This window comes from Castor canadensis, chromosome 4 (genome assembly GCF_047511655.1).
Source record: "Castor canadensis chromosome 4, mCasCan1.hap1v2, whole genome shotgun sequence".
NCBI classification, from domain to species: domain Eukaryota; kingdom Metazoa; phylum Chordata; class Mammalia; order Rodentia; family Castoridae; genus Castor; species Castor canadensis.
In genome coordinates, this window is record NC_133389.1 from 2,552,599 (window position 1) to 2,577,383 (window position 24,785).

The 24,785-nt window shown below is 49.2% G+C and overlaps 2 protein-coding genes across 10 annotated transcripts in view; one reads left to right on the plus strand and one right to left on the minus strand.

Moving 5' to 3' along the window:
- Mbp (myelin basic protein) overlaps positions 1-2,340 on the plus strand; it is a 110,063-nt gene extending 107,723 nt beyond the window's left edge. For all 6 annotated transcript variants that reach the window (XM_020165061.2, XM_020165058.2, XM_020165055.2 and 3 more), the window contains one exon: positions 779-2,340. In XM_020165061.2, coding sequence (XP_020020650.1) covers positions 779-823 — 45 coding nt within the window. In that variant the 3' untranslated portion in view covers positions 824-2,340. The remainder of the gene's footprint in view (positions 1-778) is intronic.
- A 4,613-nt stretch (positions 2,341-6,953) lies between these two features.
- Positions 6,954-24,785, minus strand: part of Znf236 (zinc finger protein 236) — an 85,723-nt gene continuing 67,891 nt past the window's right edge. For all 4 annotated transcript variants that reach the window (XM_074069612.1, XM_074069615.1, XM_074069614.1 and 1 more), the window contains exons 27-31: positions 23,879-24,010; positions 18,796-18,993; positions 14,975-15,104; positions 12,316-12,492; positions 6,954-11,032 (exon numbers count right to left, since the gene is read on the minus strand). In XM_074069612.1, coding sequence (XP_073925713.1) covers positions 10,911-11,032; positions 12,316-12,492; positions 14,975-15,104; positions 18,796-18,993; positions 23,879-24,010 — 759 coding nt within the window. In that variant the 3' untranslated portion in view covers positions 6,954-10,910. The remainder of the gene's footprint in view (positions 11,033-12,315; positions 12,493-14,974; positions 15,105-18,795; positions 18,994-23,878; positions 24,011-24,785) is intronic.

Sequence of the window (24,785 nt, forward strand, 5' to 3'; positions counted from 1 at the left end):
TCTTGGTCTTGGGGGTTCACTGTCTTTGAAAAGTCTATCTTGGAGGGGTCAACTTTTCATTCATATCCTAGATTACAAAAAGGAACAGCCAAGGAGAAAGAGACAAAAAACTTGAATGCAAAAGCAAACAAAAAACAAACCAGTGCAGATCCCCCCGTCTCACCAACACGGAGAGTGGCAAACGGCCGCCCCCTCAGCCCGGGTCTCCCTCGCACTGCTGCCCCTGAAGCCTGGGCTTCCTCTCTATCTGCTTGCCAATTCTTTTGTTTCTTTGTTTAACTTCAAATCTGCTTGTCCAGAAAAGCCCATCAGTTTGTGGTTTTCAGGCCCTTCCAGGCTCAGTATGGTTGTGACGGGTGGAGGGGGCGGGGAAGTGGGTGGAGCGCTGTCAGCCTCCCTTGTAGGGAGGGGGTCTCCAGAGCCATCTCCTGCAGTCCTGGGTCCTCCAGCTGCAGGAATTAAGAGCTTCTTCAAAGCAAAGCCATACAGCTACAGGCTTCACCAGAGATGCCATGCTGCTGGACTCAGCCAGCCCTGTCCTGGCGATCCAGGTCAAGTGCCCTTGCTATCTTACAGTACTGAATTTCAAGCAGCACTTGCTAAAAGAGTGTGACCAATGGAGTGAAAAGACCAGCAAAACTTCTGGTGGGGTGCAAATGAGAGAGCCCCAAATGGTTTGTGATCAGAAACGGGAACTTGGTGGGGGAAAGCAGTCTGTTTTCCCCATGGGATGGGCCACAATGGCGCTCAGCTAACTCACATGTCTTCCTTTTCCTAGGGCGGAAGGGACAGCCGCTCTGGATCTCCTATGGCAAGACGCTGAAGCCCTGACTGTCCTTACAACGCCCCGCTCTCCGCTTCTTAATATAACTGCCTTAAACTTTAATTCCATGCACCGATTAGCTAGTTAGAGCAGATGCCCTCTCTCCTAATCCCTGGAGCTGTGCACGCAGTGGGGCCACGCCCAAGGCACCCCACTGGCAATTTCCAGCTAATAGTTAAATGGAGAAAATGAAAACAAAAATGTTTAAAACTGTCACTTTCTGTTTGAAGACTGAGTTTCCTTGGGGCCTTTGCTCTCCTGCATGGTGCCCCAGTGCACATTGATCTGGTCTCTGCAGTCCAAGTGCACAGAGATCCGTCCAAGTTCACCCTCGCTCCACCCTGGACTTTGTTTTTGCTGTGAAGAGCACCTTCAGCTTTGGGCACAGCCATCAGGCACACGCTGAGGAGTCAGAGAACCAGGCACAGGGACTGTCGTGATCCAGGCTTCCTTTGTTTTCTTTCCTGGCCCTTCTCTCACTTCATTTTTTTCTAACAGGATTAGACAGTCACAGAGTGGCTTAAACACTGGGAGCTTTCGGCATGTGAGTGAGGGCTGGCAGCTGTGAGAGTCCAGTGTGGGTAACGTGGGGGGCACCTCCAGGCCGGCTGCTCCCCACACCCCACCAGCTGATTTCGAGCGAACGTGGCAGAGGGAGGGAAGGGGGCACACGGACTGAGCAATGGCCCCCAACAGGGAAAGGGGCCCTTGGGAATGAGGCGCTGGAGATGTGTGTGTGGCCACTGGATGTCACTGTCCCTGCACAGCGGCCTCCAGAGCAGCCACAGTGGAGAACCCCATTTCCTCACAGAGCCCAGGGAGAGTCCAGGGAGATGGCACATCTCAGAGGGGGACTGAAGGAGTTCTCTGGTGGCCTTTTGGAGTCACTCTGGTCAGTTCTCACTGAGGGGGTGACCCAGGGCAGCTCACAATGGCAGTGCTCACTGGCACACACTAACCTCAGTGCAAAGATAACGTCCTCTACTTGCCTCCTAGAAATGAACCACCCTTAGTGAACAACTTAGGAGCGTGCCCATGGCTGACTGGCTAACCTAGACTCAGGGCTGGCCTGGCCGACCCTACAGGGACGAGGAGCTCTGAACCCCACCTTCTCTAACGTCCCCAGTCCTCCCCTAACCTACTGATCTGCCTTTTGATTTAGCATGTCTTTTACAGACCTTGCAAGGAGCCCATGCTGGCCATCTTCCCTTAAAACAAGATGACGATGGTAATGTAACGGCTGAGTGTACCTCGTTAATCCCGTTCTAATTCTGAAAGTTTAGTGTGGGTTTAAGGTAACACCTATTAATACGTAGTGTCATTGATGAGCGGGTAAGAAAAAACAAGGGGGACAAAATTCCAGAAATAAACCCTCCAAATTGTTCACCAGGACTACTCGCCCTCTGATGGGGACTGAGTGACCTCGCTCGGGACCACATCTGGACAGCATGCGCTGCGGATGGGTCAATGGGAGCACACACTGTTCTTGAATATCGAAATAAATAATAAACTGGCAAGTCTTTGCACAGGTGTCTCATTTGGTGCTCTAGCTTGCACAGGGTATGAACCCCTGAAAGCGTAACCATGTCACAGGTGCCAACCTGAGTGTGTCCTGCGGTCAAGAGCACAGGGCTGCCCTGCTCTGCTTTTGAGGGTGCCGTCACCAGGTGACCGCACATCAGTGAGCAAGCTGGAGTTGGGGACAGCTGGGCAGCGACCACCAACTCACAAGGAAAAGAACAAGTATTTAAAGTCCCTTTATGCCTTCTCATTTTGCTCTGTGATACCCTGCTGATGTGAGCTGAAGATTTTGGAAAAATTGTCACACACACTGTCCCTGGCACAGATGCTGATATTAAGTGACATTCTTTCTTTCCCTCCTTCCTTTCTTTTCTTTCTCTTTTCCTTCCTTCCTTCCTTTCTTTTCCTTCATTCCTTTCTTTTCCTTCCTTCCTCCCTCCCTTCTCTCCCTCCCTCCCTTCCTTCCTTCCCTCCCTCCCTCCCTCCTTCCTTCTCTCTCTCTCTCTCTCTCTCTTTCTCTCTTTCCCCTGATGCTGGCTGAAAATACTTACAGGCTGAGCTCCACAAGAGGGGCTACCGGAACCCTCACGGGCAGGGATGATCCTGGGTGGGTCACTGACTTTGAGGACCCTGGTTGGCAGTGCAGTGTCATAAAGGCCATTGGGGCTGAGCCCTCAGGACTCGTGGGGCCCATGCTGCACACTGCCTCCTACAGGCCTGCACAGCCACTGTACACTCAGTCCAGACTGAGCAGGGCAGGAGATCTCACATCAGTGTGGAGCTGAGCTCTGGCACTGGCCTGGAAGAAGTGGCCCTGGGCAGGGGTTGGAGGTTGGCCAGGCTGGGGCCGGGGAGGGGATGCTTGCTCAGTGGATGAGCACCATTATGTGGTGTAAGGAAGGTGACCTTACAAACAGGGCTGTGACACACTGACACAATGGAATTGGGAGGATGTGAGAAGAGAGAACAGGGAGGGGCAGGGGAAAGAAGTGGCAAACAGCAAAAAGGAGAGCTGAACCACGCATGAGTTGGTAAGTCTGAGTCTGGTAGGTTTGCCAAAACAAAATACTATAGACCAAGGGGCTTAAACCACAGAAATCTCACCTTCTCATGTTGTGCTAGCAGGACTGGGTTCTGGAGATGTGTCTGTCCATGGACGGTCCCCTCGCTGTGTCCTCACACAGCAGCCAGCCAGACCTCTGGTATCTCTTCCTAACACAATCACACCAGTCTTGCTAGATGAGGTCCTACCCCAGGGCGTCACTGAATCTTGTCAGCCCTATCTCAAAATGTGGTGGTAACATGGAGAGTCAGAGCCTCCAGACATGAATTTGGGAGACACAGTCAGCATATAGAAGGAGCATGTTTTCTTTTCATGCAAAAATCTTTCCCAATCCCCAACTTGGCGAAATGCTGTAATTAAATCCCGAGACTCTACAGTGTTCCTGCTTCTTTTCCAACAGAGGTCACACGAAACGGACATCTTAGCACATTCTGCGGCCGTGATAGAGTTATAGACACTGTGCAGTCACCGGGTTTCAAGACTGGTATTAGAGCACGGCTGAGCAGAGCAGACAGTCAAAGCTGTGTGACTTGCTAACTACCCACCGCCGTTTACTCAAATGCAAGACACTGGGACAGCCGGGCAGTATGGCCCTGAAAGCAGCATCAGTTGTCTGATTTTCCTCTGCCAGACAGAGGCAATGGGCACTCAGCCAGGAAGGGCGGAGGTTCCACCTCTGGCTGTCTCTTCTCCACTGGCCTCTCCACCACTGTGAAATAAAAACCCATGAGCAGCTAGCTCTAGAATCCTAGACACCTCCAGAACTCACTAAGCGGTCAAGACTCAGAGTCTTGGCCTGGAAAGCTTCGATCTATTCCATGGATTATTCCACAGAATAATCCTGCAGCTCTACCCAGTTCCAGTTCAATCCTGGGCCTCTTCCAGCTCACGACATAAAGTCAAGGAGCCCGTTTAGGGAAGGGACAGAGAAGCCCCAAGTCGGCACCTGCTCTCTATCAAGGGGGCCTGGCCTGCCTGCCCACCTTACTGTAAGGTGTGGCGAAGTCATATAAGATAATGTCACTACTGCCAGAACTGGGCAGCAGCGTCCCGTTATCTATAACCTACCAGGCAAATTTCAGAGTGAAGAAAACCCCAGCTTTTAAAAGCTGTTTTAAAAGCCATGTGAGAAGCAGGGCACTCCCAAATGTCTGTGAAGGAAACAGGGTACCTCAGAGCAGGGCTTGACCCAGGCAGAAGCCTGAAGACACACGGAGGTAGGGCCTCCACTGAGAGGGACTGCAGGTGGAAGGGACTGCAGGTGAGAAGGTGGCTACCTGATGGAGAGAGGGAGGCTGATGCAGGGAGTGGGGGGTCACCAGAGGGAACCGCAGTGCTGGCTGGAGTTGGGGGCCCCTGGTAGAGTGTGAGTCTGTACAGAGCAATAAGGATTTGTGGGCAGACGCAGGTGGTGGGTACAGGAAATGGGGTTCCTGGGAGCAATGGCTGACCTGAGCACTAGGAAAGAACGATGGTCTGTCCCAAAAGCAAGGAAGGCTCAGGAATGAGTATGCCACATCAGGACGACCGCAAAGCTAGGGGAAGGAATACCTCCTCATCACCTGGGTTATTTGAGCATCAAACCCAAGATCCCAGTGGACTGCAGCCAGTTGAATCAAATAGGAAATCAGAGCCAAAGCAACATAAATTTAAAAAATGAGGGAGCAGAAGAAGCTTCTCATTAAAGTGGAGAAGGAGTGGTCCAAGCAGAAAACCAGTCAGTAGCTGTGCAGCCGGGGTGGTACAGCTCCGTGGTCTCAAAGGGTCTCACAAAACCAAAGGCGGGAAAGACTACAGGGAAAAATGGCACTGTCGTCATCAAGCAAAGAGCACTAAAACCACCATTACTCCTGAGGCAGGTGCACACCCACGTCACCTGGATGAGAGGCGACCAGAACACAGCTTCGCTTCTGTCCAGAGGGCTCCATAGCTAGGCCCATTCATGTCTGGGATGAATAATTCTAGGACAGCCCACTGAATGACTGGCCAAGAATGTCAAGGTCATGAAAGCCAAGGAGTGAGGGGAGCTGTTCCAGTGTGCAGGTCAGTGGGACAAGATGGCTGGTGCAGGGCAGGCCCGTAGGCCTGGATGTGTAGGCTATGAACACATCCGAGTTCTGACATCTGGCACACTTGAGTAGGGTCAAAGTGACCAGTGCACATCCCTCCCAGAGATGCTCAAATCTGTAGATGCTCGCAGCCCTAAAATAAAATGGTGCTGTTTCTGCACGGAACCACACAGTCCTCTCCACCTGACAGCATCTCTAGGTCACTTGCTATACCTAATGCAACATGAATGCTATGTAAATAACATTTACATAAAAAATACAGTGTTACAATTATTGAGGAGAAAAATCCAATACAAATGCAATTAAAAAATATTTTCAACCAGGTCTGGAGGCATGGCTCAAGTGAAAGACTCTGAGTTCAAGTCCCAGTACTGCCCAAACAAAGAGAAAAATACTTTCTATCCACGCTTAGTTGAATGTGAGAATGTGGAAGCCACAACGGAGCTGACTGTATGTGGAAAGTCTACTGTCCTCTCAGCTTCTCTGCAACTTTAAAGTTGTTTCAAAAATACAAGTTCACAAAAAAGATGAACTTTGGATTATTAAACGAGAAAGGTGACTGAACGAGAGCTTAGAAGAACTGTATGTGAGACAGGCAGCCCTGGGCCAGCCCTTGACTGGCATGTCCCCCACTCCTCAGTCCCTTTAGTCGTTCAAGCAAGTACACAGATATTCTCTCAGAGTCAGGCATTCTGGGAAGGCTCACTGGGAAAACACTTTAAATAGTTGACACAATCCACTGTAGTAGGAACGTGTTTTTTATAATGTGGCCAATAAACAGAAGACCCCCCCTGCAACCCCCCCCACACACATTTCAAACCCATCAGAGCTAAGCCTCCTGCAGAGATGAGCCTTGAGTGGCAGGGCAGCTTCTCCCCACGTCCGGTAAGTCCAGGTCACCTCAGTTGCTGTCCCCACACTACGCTGGGGTACAATGCTCTAAGAACAGGCGTCCTTGTTCTTTAGCCAGAAGAATGGCTATGGGCTGCAGACTCCTGCCAGCCTGGAAATGTGACACTCAGTAGAAACAGCCATAAATGTATACTGAGAGGGTCGGACGCTATGAACTAACTCCTCAGATATTCTAGGGAGTCCTGTCCTGTGTAGGCCATCAACAGAAAGGTGGTACCATGACTTCACGCCAATGGATTTCATTCCATTTCTGGACACCCCTGGAAGGCAGCTTAAGCCACGGGCCTCTGACTTGCCACACTCGGTCACATGGTGCTAACCCATGCTGAATGGTCCCTCAGCAGCAAATGGCTGCCACTCACCCCCAAGTCCCAATAAGTACATGTACAGGGGTTTTAAAATAATACAAAAACTATTTTTATTATTTGTAAAAGCCAGCACAGTGACTTCTGGCATAACTGTCCATTTCTAATACAAAACTGGATTAAATAAATATCATCCAATGTATAAATACACCATGAGACAATCTGAAGATAAAAAGAGAACTCTTCTATAAATTAAAAAATTAACTTTAAATTTTCTTTAGTGGTGACTCAAGACAATCACTCTGGCATTTTAGAACTGTCAAATGTAATACAAATCTTGATTTAATACAAAAGTCTTCATGCTGTAAAGCGTTACACATAGAAAAGATTAAATAGAAAAATCTTTTATGATTACTGCCTATTGATCCTGACATTTATACTAATAAAACTTTTATTTTTTAGTGCTTTTAGTGTTCATTAGCTATCTATATAAGTCGACCACAGAGCCACAGGTGGGTGGTGGTGTGAGGCAGAAGAAAGCGTGGGAGTGTCTGAGCAAGGGGGCGACTCAGAGGAGATAAGCAATGCCAAATCCAACTGTGGCTCTCAGTAGCCCCACCGAGGATGAGGAAATGTCACTGTGAAGGATGTGTTCCTGTAAATTTTGGTGCCCGATTTTTAGACAGTGAAGATGCAACTCTATTTCAAAATAGTTTTTCTTTATGACAAGGTAAGCATGCAGGGCCCCAGACAGACATGGGACGCCAAGCTGGGCCAAGGGTGTGGGCCAACAGGCATGGGAGTTTCTTTTGAAGTCGTGTGCTAAAAGGTGCAAAGCAGCTACATGATAGAAGGAGAGGACAGCTCTAGACTGGGAAGTGTGGCTGCGTGACCTCTTCTCTGCCACCCTCACCATTCAGGAGGCTGAGGACAGGGCAGCTCCCACCCCCCAGATTCACACTCAGTGAGGACTTTCACAGGTTTGAGGAAAAAGAAACAAACTTGTGCAAGGAGGAGGCATGCACTCTTTCTAGGGAGAAGCCAGAAAGCATTTCTACAGGCCTCGTGTGCTTCCTTATGACACTTCTTACACACATCTGTGATGTCACTCAGTGCTGAGATGGCTCAATGAGTTACGACTGACCTTCACAAAGAGGAAAATTCACAGGAAGAAGCAAAACCTACTTTCCAAAACCTGTACTGCACTGACATGTGGTTCTCTCGTGCATTTGTGAGAGTGTGGAGGAAGGCACAGAACCCAGCTGTAACTTCAAAACTCAGACGAGAGAGGGAGGGCAAAAGACCACACACTAAAGACGCCATCCCTGGTGAGCACTGAGCACCAGGGAACAACTCACAGCTGGGTTTTCTGCAAGCCCACCCACTGGGCCCGGCTTAGGCAGGCTGGTTCCTCCCTCTGTTCTTCTCCTTACACACACCAGCCTGGGAGGGCAGGCCCAGGGCCATGGGGAAACACTCGGGCTACCCCTGGAGAGCATGTTTCCACTTTAGCCTCCAGTCCTGGTACACAGTCTGTCCACGGACATCCTCCCTGACACCTTGGCCTCCTTAGCTGTGCCCAGACTTAAGGTTAGTGACCTTGGAAAGGAGTCGGCAGCTTCCAGGTTCATCAGTGATTTAACAGTCCCTTCACCATGAATGAAGTTTAGTGACAGGACCCTTCAGAAGGGACCCGAGTGACTGTGCATTGCTCAGTGCAGTGGCTGCTGATGACAGGGCACAGGTGGCACATGGGTGGGACTGTGCTGATACACAGACTTGCTGTCACAAACCACATTCCAATTCGTAGTTTGAGTTCTTCAGAGTGCTCAGGAAGGGAGAACTTCACTGTGTGGACGTCACACAGGTAAAGGAAACACTCACAAACATTTCTTTCCATGAGAAATACCTGAACTTGAAATTGATTCCCATGCCAAACTATTCTGAAATATGCTAAAGGGAAGAATCAGTCCCATTTCCTAACATCATTTTGCTTTTATAGTTATTTCAAAGCAGATGTGCTGTGGTGAGATAGTTCTAAAATTCAGCTCTCTTTCATCCAGTCCCTGGTTACACGAGAGGCTAGAAATCTCTCTCCTAAAACAAAGCTTCAACCCAACAGCAAAGGACAAAGATCAACCTGTAAACCACAAAGATTCAAGTGAGATCGTGTGTTTTCAAAGCCTTGTATTTTCAAGGAATGTGTCGCAGACAAGCAGCTTTTATCACCAGGAAGTAAAATCAAACACATCAATGTCTTGTGTCTGCCTGCAAATAAACTGAAAAGATACAAAACAGATTACTGGTAGATTTTTTTTTTTCTTTTTCTTTAACCAAAATAAAAGTAGGCTTCAGATCCATCTGTTAAGGCCTTACTTAAACAGGCAATTAACCGACAGTCACCACACTGTGCTTTCTACACAATCAGGAACTAAACAACCTTTTACAGATGTCCTGAGATGACATGTAATGCTAACAAAATAAATAATCCAGCAAGAACAAAAATTTTAAATGCCAATAATTTCAACTTTGGGGACATTTGTTCACTAAAATTAATCAACATTTCTAAAACACTTTAATACAAGATCATAAAAGAAAAAGTGCACTAGGAGCAGAGCCTTTCTCACTCTCGCACAGTCACGACCATTCTGAAAATGCTGCCACAGCCAGGTGCAGGCACACATTCAGGGCCCGGGGAGTTACAAGTCCAGTATCACAGGAAGTCAAATAAGGCTTTTCTTTCTTTAAAAAAATATACAATACACAAAGCCATTTGAAAAAAGGTGATATTATTTAACAGCTTTCTGACTTAAATATTTTCACATAACAAAAGTTTTCATGTCACCATCAGTAATATATACAGGTGCCCAAAGTGGACAACAAAATCAAAAGATGTCCTTTCCAAGTAACAGTGAAATGTCTCCTTCTTTAGGAACCTGAAAGGTGTCCTCCTAATGGACAAGGTCATTACAACACTTATAATAAAACTGCTCTCTTATGAAACCAAGGCGGCAATGAGAGAAAATAAAGGCAATTATTTTTCAGAAAAAAAATAGAACCCAGCTTTATGTTACAGTGAAAAAGATATCCATTTATTTAAAATGAACACACATCGATCTGAGTGCGCTCGTGATGGGGACTAGTGCTTCTATTTACAAAATATACTGCTCAGCCACATGGAGGCCCATGGACTTGTCTATGTACACATGTATTTACATATAGGACATATAAATAGTTTCAAGGGAATTAACACCCACTGGAGAACCTTCCATCTTTGGAACGCCGTGGGCACGGTGCACACGGTGCCCAGCACGGGAGGGATTTGGTTTGGGACGTCCGTGCCTCATGTGGCGCTGTTGACGACAGCTACGAATTCCCTGAAGTGAAAACACCTCTTTGTGCACGAGGAGAAGGTTGAGGGGCTCCTGCGTGTCCTCACCCTCAAACTACAGATAAACTTGTTTGCTGAAATGGACAGGAGACACCTGCCACTTCCTGCTCGTGGCACAGGCCTGCCTTCTACAGTGATCTAACCAACGGGCCTGGACACACAAGTGCAGCCAGCATGACACTGTCTGTGTGGAAGGTCAGCCTCCACCCCACCTGCTGGCACCCCAGGTCCTGCGTTCCTCTAACTAGAGACGAGACGTCTGTGATACAGAGAGAATGGGCCAGCCATCTCTCAAGGCATCCGTTGTATAACTTAAGGTGGGATAAAAAGAGTAGACTACCACTAATTTTCAAAATAAAGAATACGAAGTGGACAAACATCCCTGTGTGTAATGACACTGTTTTGGAACTGCACGCACCTGCCTTGCGTGTTCTGTAAGCGATGCTTCTTATAACAGAAAGCATAAAGGGAGATCTCACATACTTTTTCCATGTTAACTCTGTCTTTGCTAATACAAAGAAATCACACTACAATGATCACAAGATCCAGTTAATTTCCTGTTAACTGGTACACTGGCCATGGAGAAGAAGGAAGAGACTATTGTAGTACCTGAGTTCAGTGATTGCAGACAAGTGACAATACGCATTTACATTGTTCTCAGTTTTTTCCGGGAAGTCTCTGAAGGACAATGATTCTTTAGATAATTTTATAGCTAAAAAACTAATGTGGTAGATTTTTAACACTTGAAGCTTTAAGACAGAAATTCCAAGTGCTCTGTTCTTCATAAACGTAGCTTCAGGAAGGCTCTCAGGCCCCTTCTGCAGCATCAGAACACATTGGTGAGGGTCTGCCACTCGCCCGCTGCCTCTTGAACCACTTCTTCCAGATGGAGGGTCCTCAGCTCCTCCCCATCCTGCTCCTGGACCACAGTGGCCCCCTGCAAGGTTCCTGCAGTGGCAGAGAGAAAGCAGGCCTCAGAGCATGACAGAACTCACCTCTAACAAAGAACCCCCAGAAATTGGCAGGAAACCTCTAGCTCGGTTTGCTTTCCACACCAGTGACAAAGGAGTAACTTGAGCCAGGTGAGCATTCGTGGGTGCAGTGCTGGGTTGAAGTTAGGGAACTTTGCATGCCAAGCACACATTCTACCACTGAGCTAAGCCCCAGCACTGAGTTAAATATGCCTGTCACAGCCACTGCAATGGGGGCATGCACATGGAGCACACAGCGGTACGTACCCGTTGATAAAGGCTGTGATGAGCCACTAATAATCAATGAAGCCCTGTGGTGTGGACATTGCAGACTTTACTGAGAACAGGAACCTTCCATTCCTCAAACCCCCCGAGTGTGAATGTCTACCCCCTTGGACTCCTCAATGTGCCTGATGCAACCCCACTGATCACAGCAGGCCATCTACCTCCACTCACAGAGGACTTGAGACATACACCTGTAAGCTCACTAATCACAGCATAGTCACTGCACTTAGGATTTCAAACTCCTCCTTTACAAAGCAACTACTACCAGCACAGCCTGGCCTAGGCTATTTACTGTCATTTCTTCTTCAATCAAGGCCCTCTTGCTAGACTGTGTGGGAAACCATGAGGACCTGAGGGAAACGGGCAGCACATCACTCCCTCCCTGACAGCCCAGCTCTGGTGGCATCAACACTAGCTGGACCAACAAAGAGAAACAGAGGCCCACGCATGCTCTGTGCTGAGCAGACAGAAGGCACGTAGGAGTCCTCTGCACAGATGCTGCAGACCCCACCTGCCCACACGGTTGCCGGGCTGACACTGGCTCCTGAGCACTTGATCTGCACACTGCAGAGAGAGGGCCTCCAGAAATGCTGTGGAGGTAGATGTGGCAATGCTGGGCGGAAGCCCAGGCACTGACTGCTCACTGCAGAAAGCTCGGTCTGGAGCCAGGCCTGATGGCTCAGACCTGTAATCTAAGTGATCAGGAGGCTGAGGCAGGAGGATCACAAGTTTGAGGCCAGCCTGGGCTACACTGTTGAGAAGAGAAGGGAGGAAGGAAGAAAACAGGCTTCCAACCTGCTCTTCCCCTTCCTGACATCCCCACTCACGGCCTCTCCAAACTAAGTCTCCTTCTTCTGGAAACTGCAGTTGTACCGTGCACAATGCACAGCCACTGTGCCAAGCACAGAAAGTAACACCGCAAAGTGGCCGGCGGCCTCTGCCACCCCATGCATGGCTGCGTGGGGCAGGGCTCACCCACGAAGCTGTGCGCTCTCTTCATGTGCAGCTTCATGTTGCTCTTCTGCGTGAAGCCCATGACGCAGTAGTCACAGCGGTAGGGCCTCTCCCCGGTGTGCTTCTTCATGTGCACCTGCAGCGCGCTCTTCTGGTTGAAGGCCTTCTCACACAGCGTGCAGTGGAATGGACGCTCCCCTGTGCACAGAAAGCCCCGTGTCAGGGTCAGCACAGACAAAGCACTCACTCCGCAGAGGTGCACAATTCTTAAAAAGATCAGTGATCCCCCTGCTGCTGCCATCACTAGGAGTATGATCAGCAGGATTCTGACAAAGCCACTCCATGCTGACACAAAACAGAACTTCTGCCAAAGTAAACCGTGACTGTCCAGAAAGAAGGACACACACAGTTTCAACAAAATGATCCTGATACACTTTGTACAATACAGAAAAAGACACTTGGACATAAGAATACCAAATCCACTTAATAAAAAGTATGACATCATTTTTAAATGTTACGTAATTGCTTTGCAGTGAACATCGAAAATTGAATGGTGGAAGGAAGAGCTGCCAAGTCTGATGCCTGCTGAGAGCTGCCTGTATAAACTCCACACACAAACCACACATTGGATCTCACTCTCTACCTGGCAGGCCATGAGGTTCCTGCTTCCTTGGGGGTCAGACCCTCTAGCCCATATGTGTCCCCTGGGTTTGAAATGGCTTCTCCTCTTTGCCTACAAGGATCTTCCCCACCTGCTCTACAAGGCAGCCTCCCAGCTCACTCATGCACACCTGAGCCCCATACTGCTCACAGGTTGGTAGGTTCTGACCGTGTGCCATGCTGGCTTTGTTCTTCCTTCACTTTTGTGCCCGTGGCACATGAGGCTTTATCCCAGCCCACTATAGGAGGCAGAGATCTAAAACTGGCCCCAAGGCTTCTGCCTAGCCCACTCCACTGTGACATGCTGTGACTTCGGGCCTCCAGCTGCTCCAGTCACAAAGGGCAGTGAGGAAGTAAGGCCACTCACTGACTGCCTCTGGGCAGGAGGGGAGATGGGCAGTGGCCCCAGCTAACCACACAGCTCTTCCAAGCAGCTTCTCTGGATGAGAGTATTCCACACCCAATGAGGCTGGGTTCTGCCAACCCCTGGGATGAGCCTGGAACAGACTCCTCTTCAGAGCACCCTGAGCAAGGGCTGTGCTTCAACTCCAGCCTGTGGGGCACTGGGCAGGAAACTGTCCCTGCAGGCTGCACTGCCGATCCTGAGCACTGTGAGGTAACCCACCATGTGGTAAAGCTGATAAGGCTGCTTTGGAACAAAGCAGGAGGAATGCCACCCTCCCCAGGCATCTTTCAAAGGCTCAGGCAGTGTGTGTGACTTAAAACACAGTTATGAAATGTCTCCAGCACCTTGGAGGTGAGAGATGTGAGGGCAGTCACAGGGAAAGCACAGGTCAGCCCAGGACACTATTCTGACTATCTGAGAGCTTCAGAGGCACGAAACACGCAGGCTCTGGCTTGTGGGCCCAGTTCCATCCCACAGGTCTCATGGGGGTGCCGAGTCGTTTTACAGAGGAGGAGAACCTAGACAGCATGTCCACCCCAAAATGAGAACATGCCAAAACATGCAGGGCACAGGAGATCTACTAATTAAACGTAGACTATGACACTGAATGATGTCGTAATCAGAACTTCTATAGAGCCACCATCCACACAGCCACAGACGATACAGCAGGTCAGATGCTACTGCCACACAGTCTAATGACGGAGGAAAAAGAGGAAGACTCAAAAACGGATATACATTGTAATTTTTGAAAGTCAAACGAAAATATTTAAACGGCTACTGGCTCACCATTCGACTAACAGTGAATACTGAAGAAACCAGAATGAAAAGATTTGTATTGCAACCAGACACGTATCATTAAATATTAAGTATTTGTATCGCTGCAGATGTGACAGAAATGCTTTTCAAAGCACACAGACCTCCAGGCTGAGGCAGAACGGTGACCTTGGCATGCAGCCTCTGGGTGGCGCCGGGCCGCAGCCTGCATTCTCACCACAGCTCTACAGCACACACTCGCCAGGGCCCTGACCCAAGCTTTGCCCTAGACTGGAAAGGTGCGTACAGCACTATGCAGCTGTGCACATCTACCCGACAGGCCAGTGCTGAGTGGGTTTCTTCAAGCCCTCACACACAGCCGCTTCATTCTGTGGCAAGCAGCAGTGTCTCTGCACTGTCTCAGCAAGAACATTAGGAGGTTACAGCACAAGTGCTTGTGTTTCACTCAGTACCCACGTGCTGCACCTCTGGTGGGCACCAGAATCTGAGCCAAGAGTCAAGGCCATAACCTACGATAAGGCACATGAGCCCCCGGTGCCTGCAGGTCAGAGGAGGACACAGACCCACGGAGGAGATGGCACCTAGAGTGGCAACCTGAGCAGTGCGCCCACACTGACCTTGGGGCACTGGTAGCTGGAGGCCTCTGAGGGATAGCTGTGCAAGCCGAACCTGAAGATGAGGCACAAGCCAGCCACAGGAGGACACCTGTGGAGCTCCGAAGCTCACGTGGCAAGTAATGCAGCACATCACAATGGATGGTTCCATGGGGGATGCTGCTTTCTCACCAGCGATGGTGCACTTCTGAGAGCAGTAAGAGGAGCACACAGCACACCTCCTCACCTGTGTGAATACGGCTGTGTCGCTCCAGCTGGCTGGGCTTGGCAAATGCCTTGTCACACGTGTCACACTTGAACACTCGGGGCTTCTGGGAGCTGAGCGAAGGGCCCGCTTGGTGCGTCAACATGTGCTCCTAGAAGAAAACACAGAAACCAAGAGCACGTTAGACCCTACAGAGCCACAGGGATTTGAAACAAAGGGAAACAAATCACCACAAAAATCCAAGTCAGAGCTGGGCGCCAGTGGCTCACTCCTGTAATCCTAGCTATTCAGAAGGCAGAGATCAGGAGGGTGGTGGTTTGAAGCCAGCCCGGACAAACAGTTTGCAAGACCCCATCTCAAGAAAACCTATCACAAAAAGGGCTGGCAGAGTGGCTCCAGTGGGAGAGCTCCTGCCTAGCAAGTGTGAAGTCCTGAGTTCAAACCCCAGTACCACCAAAAAATAAAAATCAAAAAAATCCAAGTTGGTGGCCAGGAAACCACAAGGCTCCAGCTTGACCGTTTTCAGGGCCTGCAGCCCACTGGCTGTGACAGGAGGGCACAAGTCTGGGACTCTCAGGGATATCCAGCTTCAGGCTGGCAGAATGCTCACTAGACCTGTGGCCTTGGTCAACTCCGTGTCCTAATGAGAAGCAGCACCTTCTCTGTCAAGCTGCAAGGAAGACTCAGGAGGTGCAGACATCACACAGGGGATCCAGCGAGGAGCCCTATGAAGCCTTTTTCCGCGCCCCAGGACTCATGGTCCTCGGCCAATTCTGCACAGGCCTGTGGCATCAGCCAAAAGGCCCAGAGAAATGGGGACTGTCTTTGGCAATTCTCACCACATGCCTGCCACTCTGGGGTAGGCTCTTCCAGTTCTATGACTACTGCTCCACGAGTCCCGCGCCCTCTGCAGGCAGAAGTCACTGCATGACCAGCACTTTGTCATCGATCCCGCAGCATGTGGCTGGAGCTTCCTCAGAGACCTGACAACCACTCGGCATGGTGGCACCTTCCCATATTCACAAGGTACGTGTTACCCAGTGAGAGTTTAGTCTATACTGTCCTCTCTCTCAAAGCAGGATTCAGTGGAAAGTGAACTTTTGTGATGCCTGCACTGTGTCCACCACTGCAGCTTCATGTGGCGTATGGCTCCAGGTCCACAACAGCCTGCAAAGTGGGTCTAAGAGCACGAACATGACAAAGCTGAGCTCTACAGAGGTCAGGGGCTTCCCCACCACAAGGGCCACGGATGCTGGGGGCCTCCCTATAATGGGGTGGGTTTGGGCCTGTCACAGAGCAGGAACTTGGGCCATAACTGATGCCATTCTTCCCTCTTGACTTTGGCTAACACCCTTTCAGTCTTAGCACCCTCAGTATAGTCACATAGATGCTAAGCCCCCGGAGGATGAAGACAGCTGCTTCTGGGACCAGTTTCTTTGCACACAGTAGGCACCTAATGTCAGCTGACTTGACAGGAGGAATGAGGTGTATGTGGGAAGTCATCGGATGGTCTGCATTTCCACAGAAGGAAAGCTCTGTGGCAACCTGACCAGCGTGGGGAGCATCCAACCTGATGCTGCTTGCACTGATGGTGTCACAAGACACACTGGCGAGCTGCACTTCTCCCAGGGTACTGGTGACTGGCTGAAGTGGGGGGTGCTGGCATCAGAAGTAGCTGGGGGTGCCTGCTCCCTGCAGTGCCCCATGCCTGGCAAAGGCAGCTCCTGCACATGTGCTGAAAAAATGATGGGCTGAGCATGTGATGACGGGCCAGGTTCCCCTGGTGGGCAGACTAGAGACACTGGAGGACATGGCCTTGGGGCCATAAGTGAAGTCCTGATTCTCTCTGCAGACCACCAGCAAAGCAAACCCCCACCGCAACTACAACTGGTCTAGAGAAGTATGGAGGGGTAAAGATGTTTTTTGTCACTGTGACCTCAGATACTCCTTGTACTTTCTGCAGCGGCCATGATAGAAAGCAGAGACTCAGAGGATGTGAGTAGGAGGAACTCAGTGCTCTAAGTGGATGTAAGAGTTAAGAAGTAACGGGGGTGGGGAGGGAGGTAAGGAGGGCTTTTAGGAGAAGCAGATAGGAAAGGAGGTCTGGATCCAAGGCCAGGAGGTGGGTGAGAGGGCCTCACAGTGCAGGAATGTGGACTGGCCAGGGGCCGGGTGGACAGAGAGCAGACAGATTCCACCCTTTGTGCCTTAGCAAAGGACTGCCTCCATCATTCTTCACAGGTACCTGTTAGGACAGACTCTGCCACTGACCCCCGAAGAGGCAGCCTCTGATGGTTAGCTTAGGCCCTCTTTCTTCTAATCCAATCCGCTCTCCTTCCTGTGGGTATCTAAAGGGACAAAACCACAACTTCTTTGTGTAAAAACACTGGCTAGCTAAGATTGAACTGGATGAAATACAGCTGCTGTCACCTTTTGTTGTTAAAGGCAGGACACCCCAGGCTGCAGGGTGGGTGTCAGAAACACTATATACATCAGGAGGAGAAGGTTGGATTGCCTAGAAAGACCTTATCCCCACAGGAACAACCATCTCACACAGGGGTGAGAAGGAACGTCTGAAGTGTTGAAATCCCAGAGGAATAAGAGCTTGTGGCTGGTGGCGTGGCTCAAGCAGCAGAGCACCTGCCTAGCAATCACAAAGCTTTGAGTTCAAACCCCAGTACCGTACCATCAAATTGAAAAAAAAAAAAGAAAAAAAAAAAAAGCAAGCAAGGCTGGCCTGCCTGGCCTGGCCTGGCCTGTGGTGAGTGAGTATTCAAAAGAGGAAGTGTCAACCTTGATGGGTATCTCTGCAAAAGTGTACAGTACAGACCCCCACAAGGGCAAGGCAGGGCTGCATCATGCCTTCCAGGTACGGTGACTTTCAGTTTCAGAATTACAGAAAAAGCATCCAGAGCCCCTTACCTCCACTCCCATGCAGTCATAGGTTCCCATCACTAACTTTTCTGTTAGCATGGATCATCTGTTGTGATTAGGAACTGACACCAACATATTATTGCTAACTAAAGTCCACACCTGACTTACACTTCACTCAGCTTTCCCTGAAGCTCGCTCTGTGCTCCAGGACACACGCTTTAGCTGTCTTTTCTCCTCATGTCTTTTGTAGGTCTGATGTTTTTCTCATGAGTGGGTGAAGATCAAGGGTTTTGGAAGGAGAGTGTCGTGCTCATCACCCACTAGCAAGGACATGCCCCAACATGCTTTGTGACTGTGGGCACGGCCCCTGACCTGTTCAGTAGCACTTGTCAGACTTGTCCACTGCGTTCCATCTGTTTTCACCCATTCCACATGGCTCCCTTCAAAAGGAAGAAGGGCTGCATGTCATGTGCCTCACCTGGATCCTTCCCAGAACACTTCCTCATTCCCCACCACAGCAGGGCCTCCCTTGGGAGTCTGTCCTTCACGCCTTCACTTGAACATGAGCCCTGCATATGTTCATTCTGTGCAGTTAAAGAGGCACCTGCAGGATGGCTCCCCAGGTGAGTGAGCATGCGTTCTGTTAGGTGTCATCATTCCCCTATGGCAAGTCTGTCACACTGCAGACACCAGCAATAATGACAAGTCTGTTTCCCCATGGTCTCAAAAATAGGTGTCAACCACTTTCTACATCTCTGTCAGCCTAGGGAGTGAGGACAGCTGTTCTGATGTTATTTCAATGTACGGCAGAAGTGGATTTTGATCTGCACGTGGATACACAGTCTATCCATCTGTACACAACTGACCTATGACACCCAAACAATCTGGTACATACGGTCAGGTCTTTCACCTCCACCAGCAGGATGGGGATGCCTTTAACCGAGGGCTGCCCGCAGCTCCTGGCGTACCTTGAGGTGTGTGGCACGCTTGAAGGCCTTCCTGCAGACACGGCAGCCGTGGACGCGCTCCTTGCCGTGGACTTCCTTGCTGTGGTGCATCAGCACTGCAGCTGACGAGAAGGTGCGGTCGCAGTCCAGGCACTGGTGTGCTGGGCTCTCCTTCTCAGGCTGGCTGCTTGGGGTCAGGTGGGCAGAGACGTCAGTCACCTGCAGCAAGTCAGAAGTTAGTGATGACTAGGCTAGTGTGGTCTGCAAGCTGCCAGACGAACAGGCTAGTAGCAGGCATGTGCCTAACATGGAGAAGCTGGCCCATGTTTCTCCAGCTCAGTGAAGTTACTACAGACTCCTTCAACTTTCTAGGAGACCAGAAAACATAGCTGCCTTGGAGTCCTTGCAATGTGCTGGCCAAGAGAAGGGTTAAGGGGAATCTCTGGGTCAGACTGACCAGGTTTGTGCACAGCTCCAACTCTGCCACTTTGGGCTAAGTGCTCAGCAACAGTTGCCTGCTGCCTCAGCTGAGAAACACTGAGGCGCCATAATGCCCAGTACAGGCCTGGGGAAGACTAAAGGAGACCGCGGAAGGTGCTGGCCACACAGCCGCACACAGGAAGCTCTCATTCACACTGACGTGGCAGAAGCTGGAACAAGGACCAACAGCACTGCTTCAAAGATGCCGCTGCTTTGGCAGAAGGTCTTCCTCAGCCAACTGCACTACACTCCTTAGTAGCAAATGGTGTTCACACTAATGCATTTTCCCCAAACGGTGGATCCCAACCAATGAGCAGGTTTCAAAATCAGTCACTTTACCAGGATGTTTTCATCACTTAGAAAGATGATAAATAAAGTAGGAGGGGTTAACTACTTCTCAACTATATAAACAACAGACTTTGGTTTTGCAGATTTAAGCTTGTGATGACTTGATGAAAGAATCATAAAGAAAATTTATGGGACTTGTCATTTTTATTCCCACTTTACCAAACTTTTCTAATATCAGAATATGCAGAAGTGGACAGTATTAAAGAACAATACAGCAAGAAAAGCTCTCTACAGCAGACTCTAGTGCTGTTAGTCTGTGCAAGAAGAGAAACAGGTGCAAAGATATGGCACGCCCAGAAAAAGTATTACTCTGTGACAACTGTCAAGTGTGTGTACATGTGTCTGTGTATGTGAAGAAAAAAGACAAAACCTCAAATATCCTTTAAGAATATTTCTTGTGAGAATGTATTTCTTGTGAGTTAAAAAAGTTGGAAAAACTCAAAAAAATGATAAAAAGATTGTTCTGTAACTTCATATAAAGGACTATGCGACTGGACTGGCGGAGTGGTTCAAGTGGTAGGGCACCTACCTAGCAAGCATGAGGCTGAGTTCAAACCGCAGTGCTGCGGGGCAAAAAAAAAGACTGTAACTGGGCTAGTTGCATGGCTGCAGTGGTAGTGCTTGCCTCACACACCTGAGGCCATGACTTTGATCCTCAGTATGGAAAAAGACCAAGCGATTAAAAGAAATGATTCCAGCAAAGGGCACAACTGAAGCAAAATCCTGAGGTTGATGGTGTTGCCTGCAAGTCTCCACGTGAGGTAAATATCAAGGTTAAATGACCAGAAGCCAGAGTGACTGACAAGCAGAAAACGATTTGGGTCTATGCCATTCCACCCAGAATGCGTCCCATCTCTTCTGAATTCAGAAGCTAAGTAGGGCTGGCCCTCTTAGTACTTGGATGGGAAAAAATGATTTCTGAATCAAACATTTCACTCATGAGAAGCGAGAGGTCAGTATCTTGTTGACATTACCCAAGGAAAAACCAACTAAGCTTTAAAAACTACTTGCACAAAATAATCAGCAGCATAACCAAGAACCAGTCGAGCAGGACATCAGAAGCAAGACTTCTAAGTCACTGGCTTCTCAACCACTGTGTGGCAGAGCCTGCCACACTCCGCTCATCCTCCTCGCCGCAGGCCTCTGGAAACCTGAATACAGGAGTGCTGCGTCTCAACGGAAATGGGTGAGAATCACCCACACTTGCCAAAGGAGAAGCAACATGTAACAGAGTGCGCAGGTGACTTTCAAGTCCCTGAGACACACACTACGACAGGGCCAGAAGTCCTCTGCTTCATACAACAGGCTATTGTGCACATGTGAAGGAGGGTGAACTCACTCCCATGAAGCACAAAGTCCATGCGGTCAAGAAATAAAAGTGAGCTGGGTACAGTAGTGCACACCCGTAATCTCAGTTACTTCCAAAGTGGTGATAGGGTACTTGCAGTGAGCAAGACAGTGTTACACTGAGAATATAGATCTTGTCACACCAGTATGGACTCCTCTTCAGATGACCCACCAAGGAACAAGAGAAAGGTAAGAGAAGGCTTGTGCTGGTAGGAGCTGGCTAAAGGCCAGTGAGGCCTGACCCACCTTGACCGCACAGGATGCTGCCAGCTGGACTTGAACTCTGTGCCAAGACATATGCAGACGCAAGGACTTCACATTCCCTGTCCGTCTGACCTACCCATGGGGTTGTCCTAAAACCACCTGTTTTAAAATCAGGACTTCACACAGAGGCCTACTCTCTCCCTACAACAAGATCTTGGAGCAAGAGAAACAAACGGGGCCACTTCCACAACGGATGAAAAGGCCAGCCTCCAGCCACAAGCATGGGCGCAAGTGAGCCAGGCAGGTGTCGAAGTCTAGAGGCTCCACGAGTCTGTGTGCGCAAGAGAGCACCAGGCTGAATTACACCAAGATTAAAGCCAACTCCTGGCGGCACACAGCTGGGTCCTAACAGGAGACCCACAGGGCACACCCGACATGACTTCTCTTGTTGCCCACTTATACAAATAAGGTACCTACTTCATCCTGATAGTTAAACCTTAACATTTTAATTTATCCCCAGCCCTACAAAGCAGCAGCAGAGTTTTTCTCGAGAGGGAAGCAAAAAGTTGCAAGTACACTCCCTAAGGAAGGAGGGGCAAACTCTGAGCAAGGGGGCTGAAGAGCACCCAGTGCCTAGGTTTGGATGGCTTTTTATACACTAAAAAATCACAGCTAGACCACATTTCAGTATCTGATTTATCACATTACACCTACTACTCAAACGGAAGCTAATGTGGAATATATCACCTGGGAAAATTTCAAACAAAGTTTAACACAGGAATACTCTACAAACATTATTATAGTTACATTAAATTGAAAGTTGAATTAAGAAACAGCAAAGTTGGGCTGGCGGAGTGGCTCAAGCAGTAAGAGCGTCTGCCTACCAAGCATGAGCCTCTGAGTCCAAACACCAGTGCTGCCAAAAACAGTGATACATGTGTTATACTTGTACACGTACACATACATGGTACTGGCAAAGAAACAGCAAAGTACTTTCATTTACCTGCCACCTAAATTCAGGGAATGGGTAAGGTGTGCCTAATCTTGAATGACAGATTAAAACTAAGGAAGCAATGTCCATCTGACAATCAATGTGTCCGGTAAACAGCTTGTTCAGCAGGGCTGGAGTGCTGGACCCCTACCTCGTACTTTGAAGAGCTCCTGAGATGTAAGACTTGGGGCACCCTGCCAGATAGGAGGGTTTTGAAATACCTGGTACCTTGGGCCAAGCCAGACACTTTTGCTAACAGTGTGATTTATGGTGAACACCTGGTTTTGACAGCCTAAGGATCTAGGCCTCCCTCCACCTGTTGACCTGGGTAGCTAAACCAGCCACAGGGATATTCCATGCCTATCTGCCTGCCTGCACCTGGCAGTGCACTCATGCCACTGCTGGGACAAATGGCGCTGTCCGTCACACTCTCCTGTGGGGTGCGACTGGACCTGGGCTCTGCACCTGAGTCCTCCTGGGCTTCACCCCATCTGCATTTCCCTCTGGGGGATTCTTCTACTGTGACCACAAGAGCACATCTCCGCATCCCGTGGGTGTCTGCTGTGGAGTTCCATGAGTTCCAGTTGCTGAGACCAACTGGGGCAATCCCTGGTGCCGCTCATTTCTAATCACTTTGTGACAATGCTCTTGTCCTGGTGAAAATCCGGTGACTGCTAAAAATGCTGAGATGTAAAGTTTAATGGTTCATGAGTTCAAGGACCCAGTTATTTGTACTTTAATTCTGACTTGAGGAGGTTCCTTCTGTCTGGACAATCATTTGCTCATACAAAGTGTTGGCCCCTAAAACATGCACTTTAAAGAAAGAGGTGAGAACAGCTCCCATCCCCACATGTGCGTGTGTGTGCGTTTATGCGTGCGCGTTTATGTGTGTGTGTTTGTGTGTGTGCGTGTGTTTGTGTGCGTTTATGCGCGTGTTTATGCACGTGTTTGTGTGTGCGTGTTTATGTGCATGTGTTTATGTGCGTGTGTTTATGTGTGTGTTTATGCGTGTTTGTGCATGCGTGTGCGTGTTTGTGTGTTGTGTGTTTATGCACGTGTTTGTGTGCGTGTTTATGTGCGTGTGTTTATGCATGTTTGTGCATGTGTGTGCTTGTATGTCCGTGTTTGTGTGCGTGTGTTTGTGTGCGTGTGTTTATGTGTGTGTGTGTGTGTGCATGTGTTTATGGGTATTTGTGCATGTGTGTGCGTGTTTGCGTGTGTTTGTGTGCGTTTATGCACGTGTTTGTGTGCGTGTTTATGTGCGTGTTTATGCGCGCGTTTATGTGCGTTTATGTGTGTGTGTGTTTATGTGCGTGTATTTATGCGTGTTTGTGCATGTGTGTACATGTTTGTGTGTGTGTGTTTATGTGCGCGTGTTTGTGTGTGCGTGTTTATGTGTGTTTGTGTGTGTGTGTGTTTGTGTGAGAAACAGCATAGTAAGTCTTAAAAGAATCAGCAAATGTGTCACAGGCAGTTTGCAAAAAGAACTAAACACAAGTAAACGTGTTGCTACCCGCAGTCTGAGCAGCAAGCAAAAAGAAGCAATCTCAGGTTTACCGGAGCCTCCACGTCTAGGTGTGTGGTGCGACCCCATTCTGCCCAACAGCCAAGCCTCCTGGCAGGCAGTTTAGGGCCACAGAGCTCGGCACCTCAAGACCTGCCCATGGCCTGGGCACTTCACGTGGCCCTAGGGCCATCCTACCCCACTGAGTCTGAGAGTGGAGACTGCCGTACCTGGTAGGCTATTTCTTCACAGGTGGCTGAGGGTGGCTGAGGGGTGTGGCTCACTAAGATGACCTGAGGCGAGCCGGCTCCCCCTTGGCCAGAGAGAGACGAGTCTGTGAGCAATGCAGGGAACTGCTGACCCTGGAGAAAAGACACTGGTTATTTTAGAAGTCGTAATATTATCAAGTCAAGACGTAATTTAAAAGAACTTTTACAGAGCAATCACTTTGGGAAGACAGAGTCACAAGATTAACCCGGGAAACAGAGAAAAAAACCGAGGTCCACTAGACACCACAGACAAATGGCACAGTGGCACTGTTCGTAATAGCCCCAAAGAGGAAACTGCCTCAGTGCCCACCAACCACGGGCTCCATGAATGAACTCTGGTGTACCATATAAAGGAGCATTATTGTAGCATATCCGTGTACAGCAATACTACTCAGCAATAAAAAGGAGAGGGTTCTGTTACATGCTATGCCATGGATGAACACCACATGCAAAAAAGTACTGTTTACAAAAGACCACATGCTGTATGGTTCCATTTACATGAAATGCCCAGAGAAACCAAACCTATACAGACAGAAGCACATCAATGATTGCCAGGGGCTGCAGGCAAAAGAGAGGGTGGAAAAGATGGGTGACTGCCAGCAGTCAGAAGATGGGACGCCTTCCTGAAATCAGATAATGTCTGTGATGCACACTCTAACAGGGTCAAAAACCTGGACTTGGACACAACCTGTGTGCCTAGTGAAAACACCATGTACCTAACTCCACACTAATGGGTATTTGAACTATTTCCATTTTTTAAAAAATTATTAAACAAATGCTGGAGTGAGCATCCTTAGGCAATGTCTCCGTGAGCTTGTGTGGGCATTTCTTTTTGATAAACACAGAATTGCACACATTTACGGGCCAG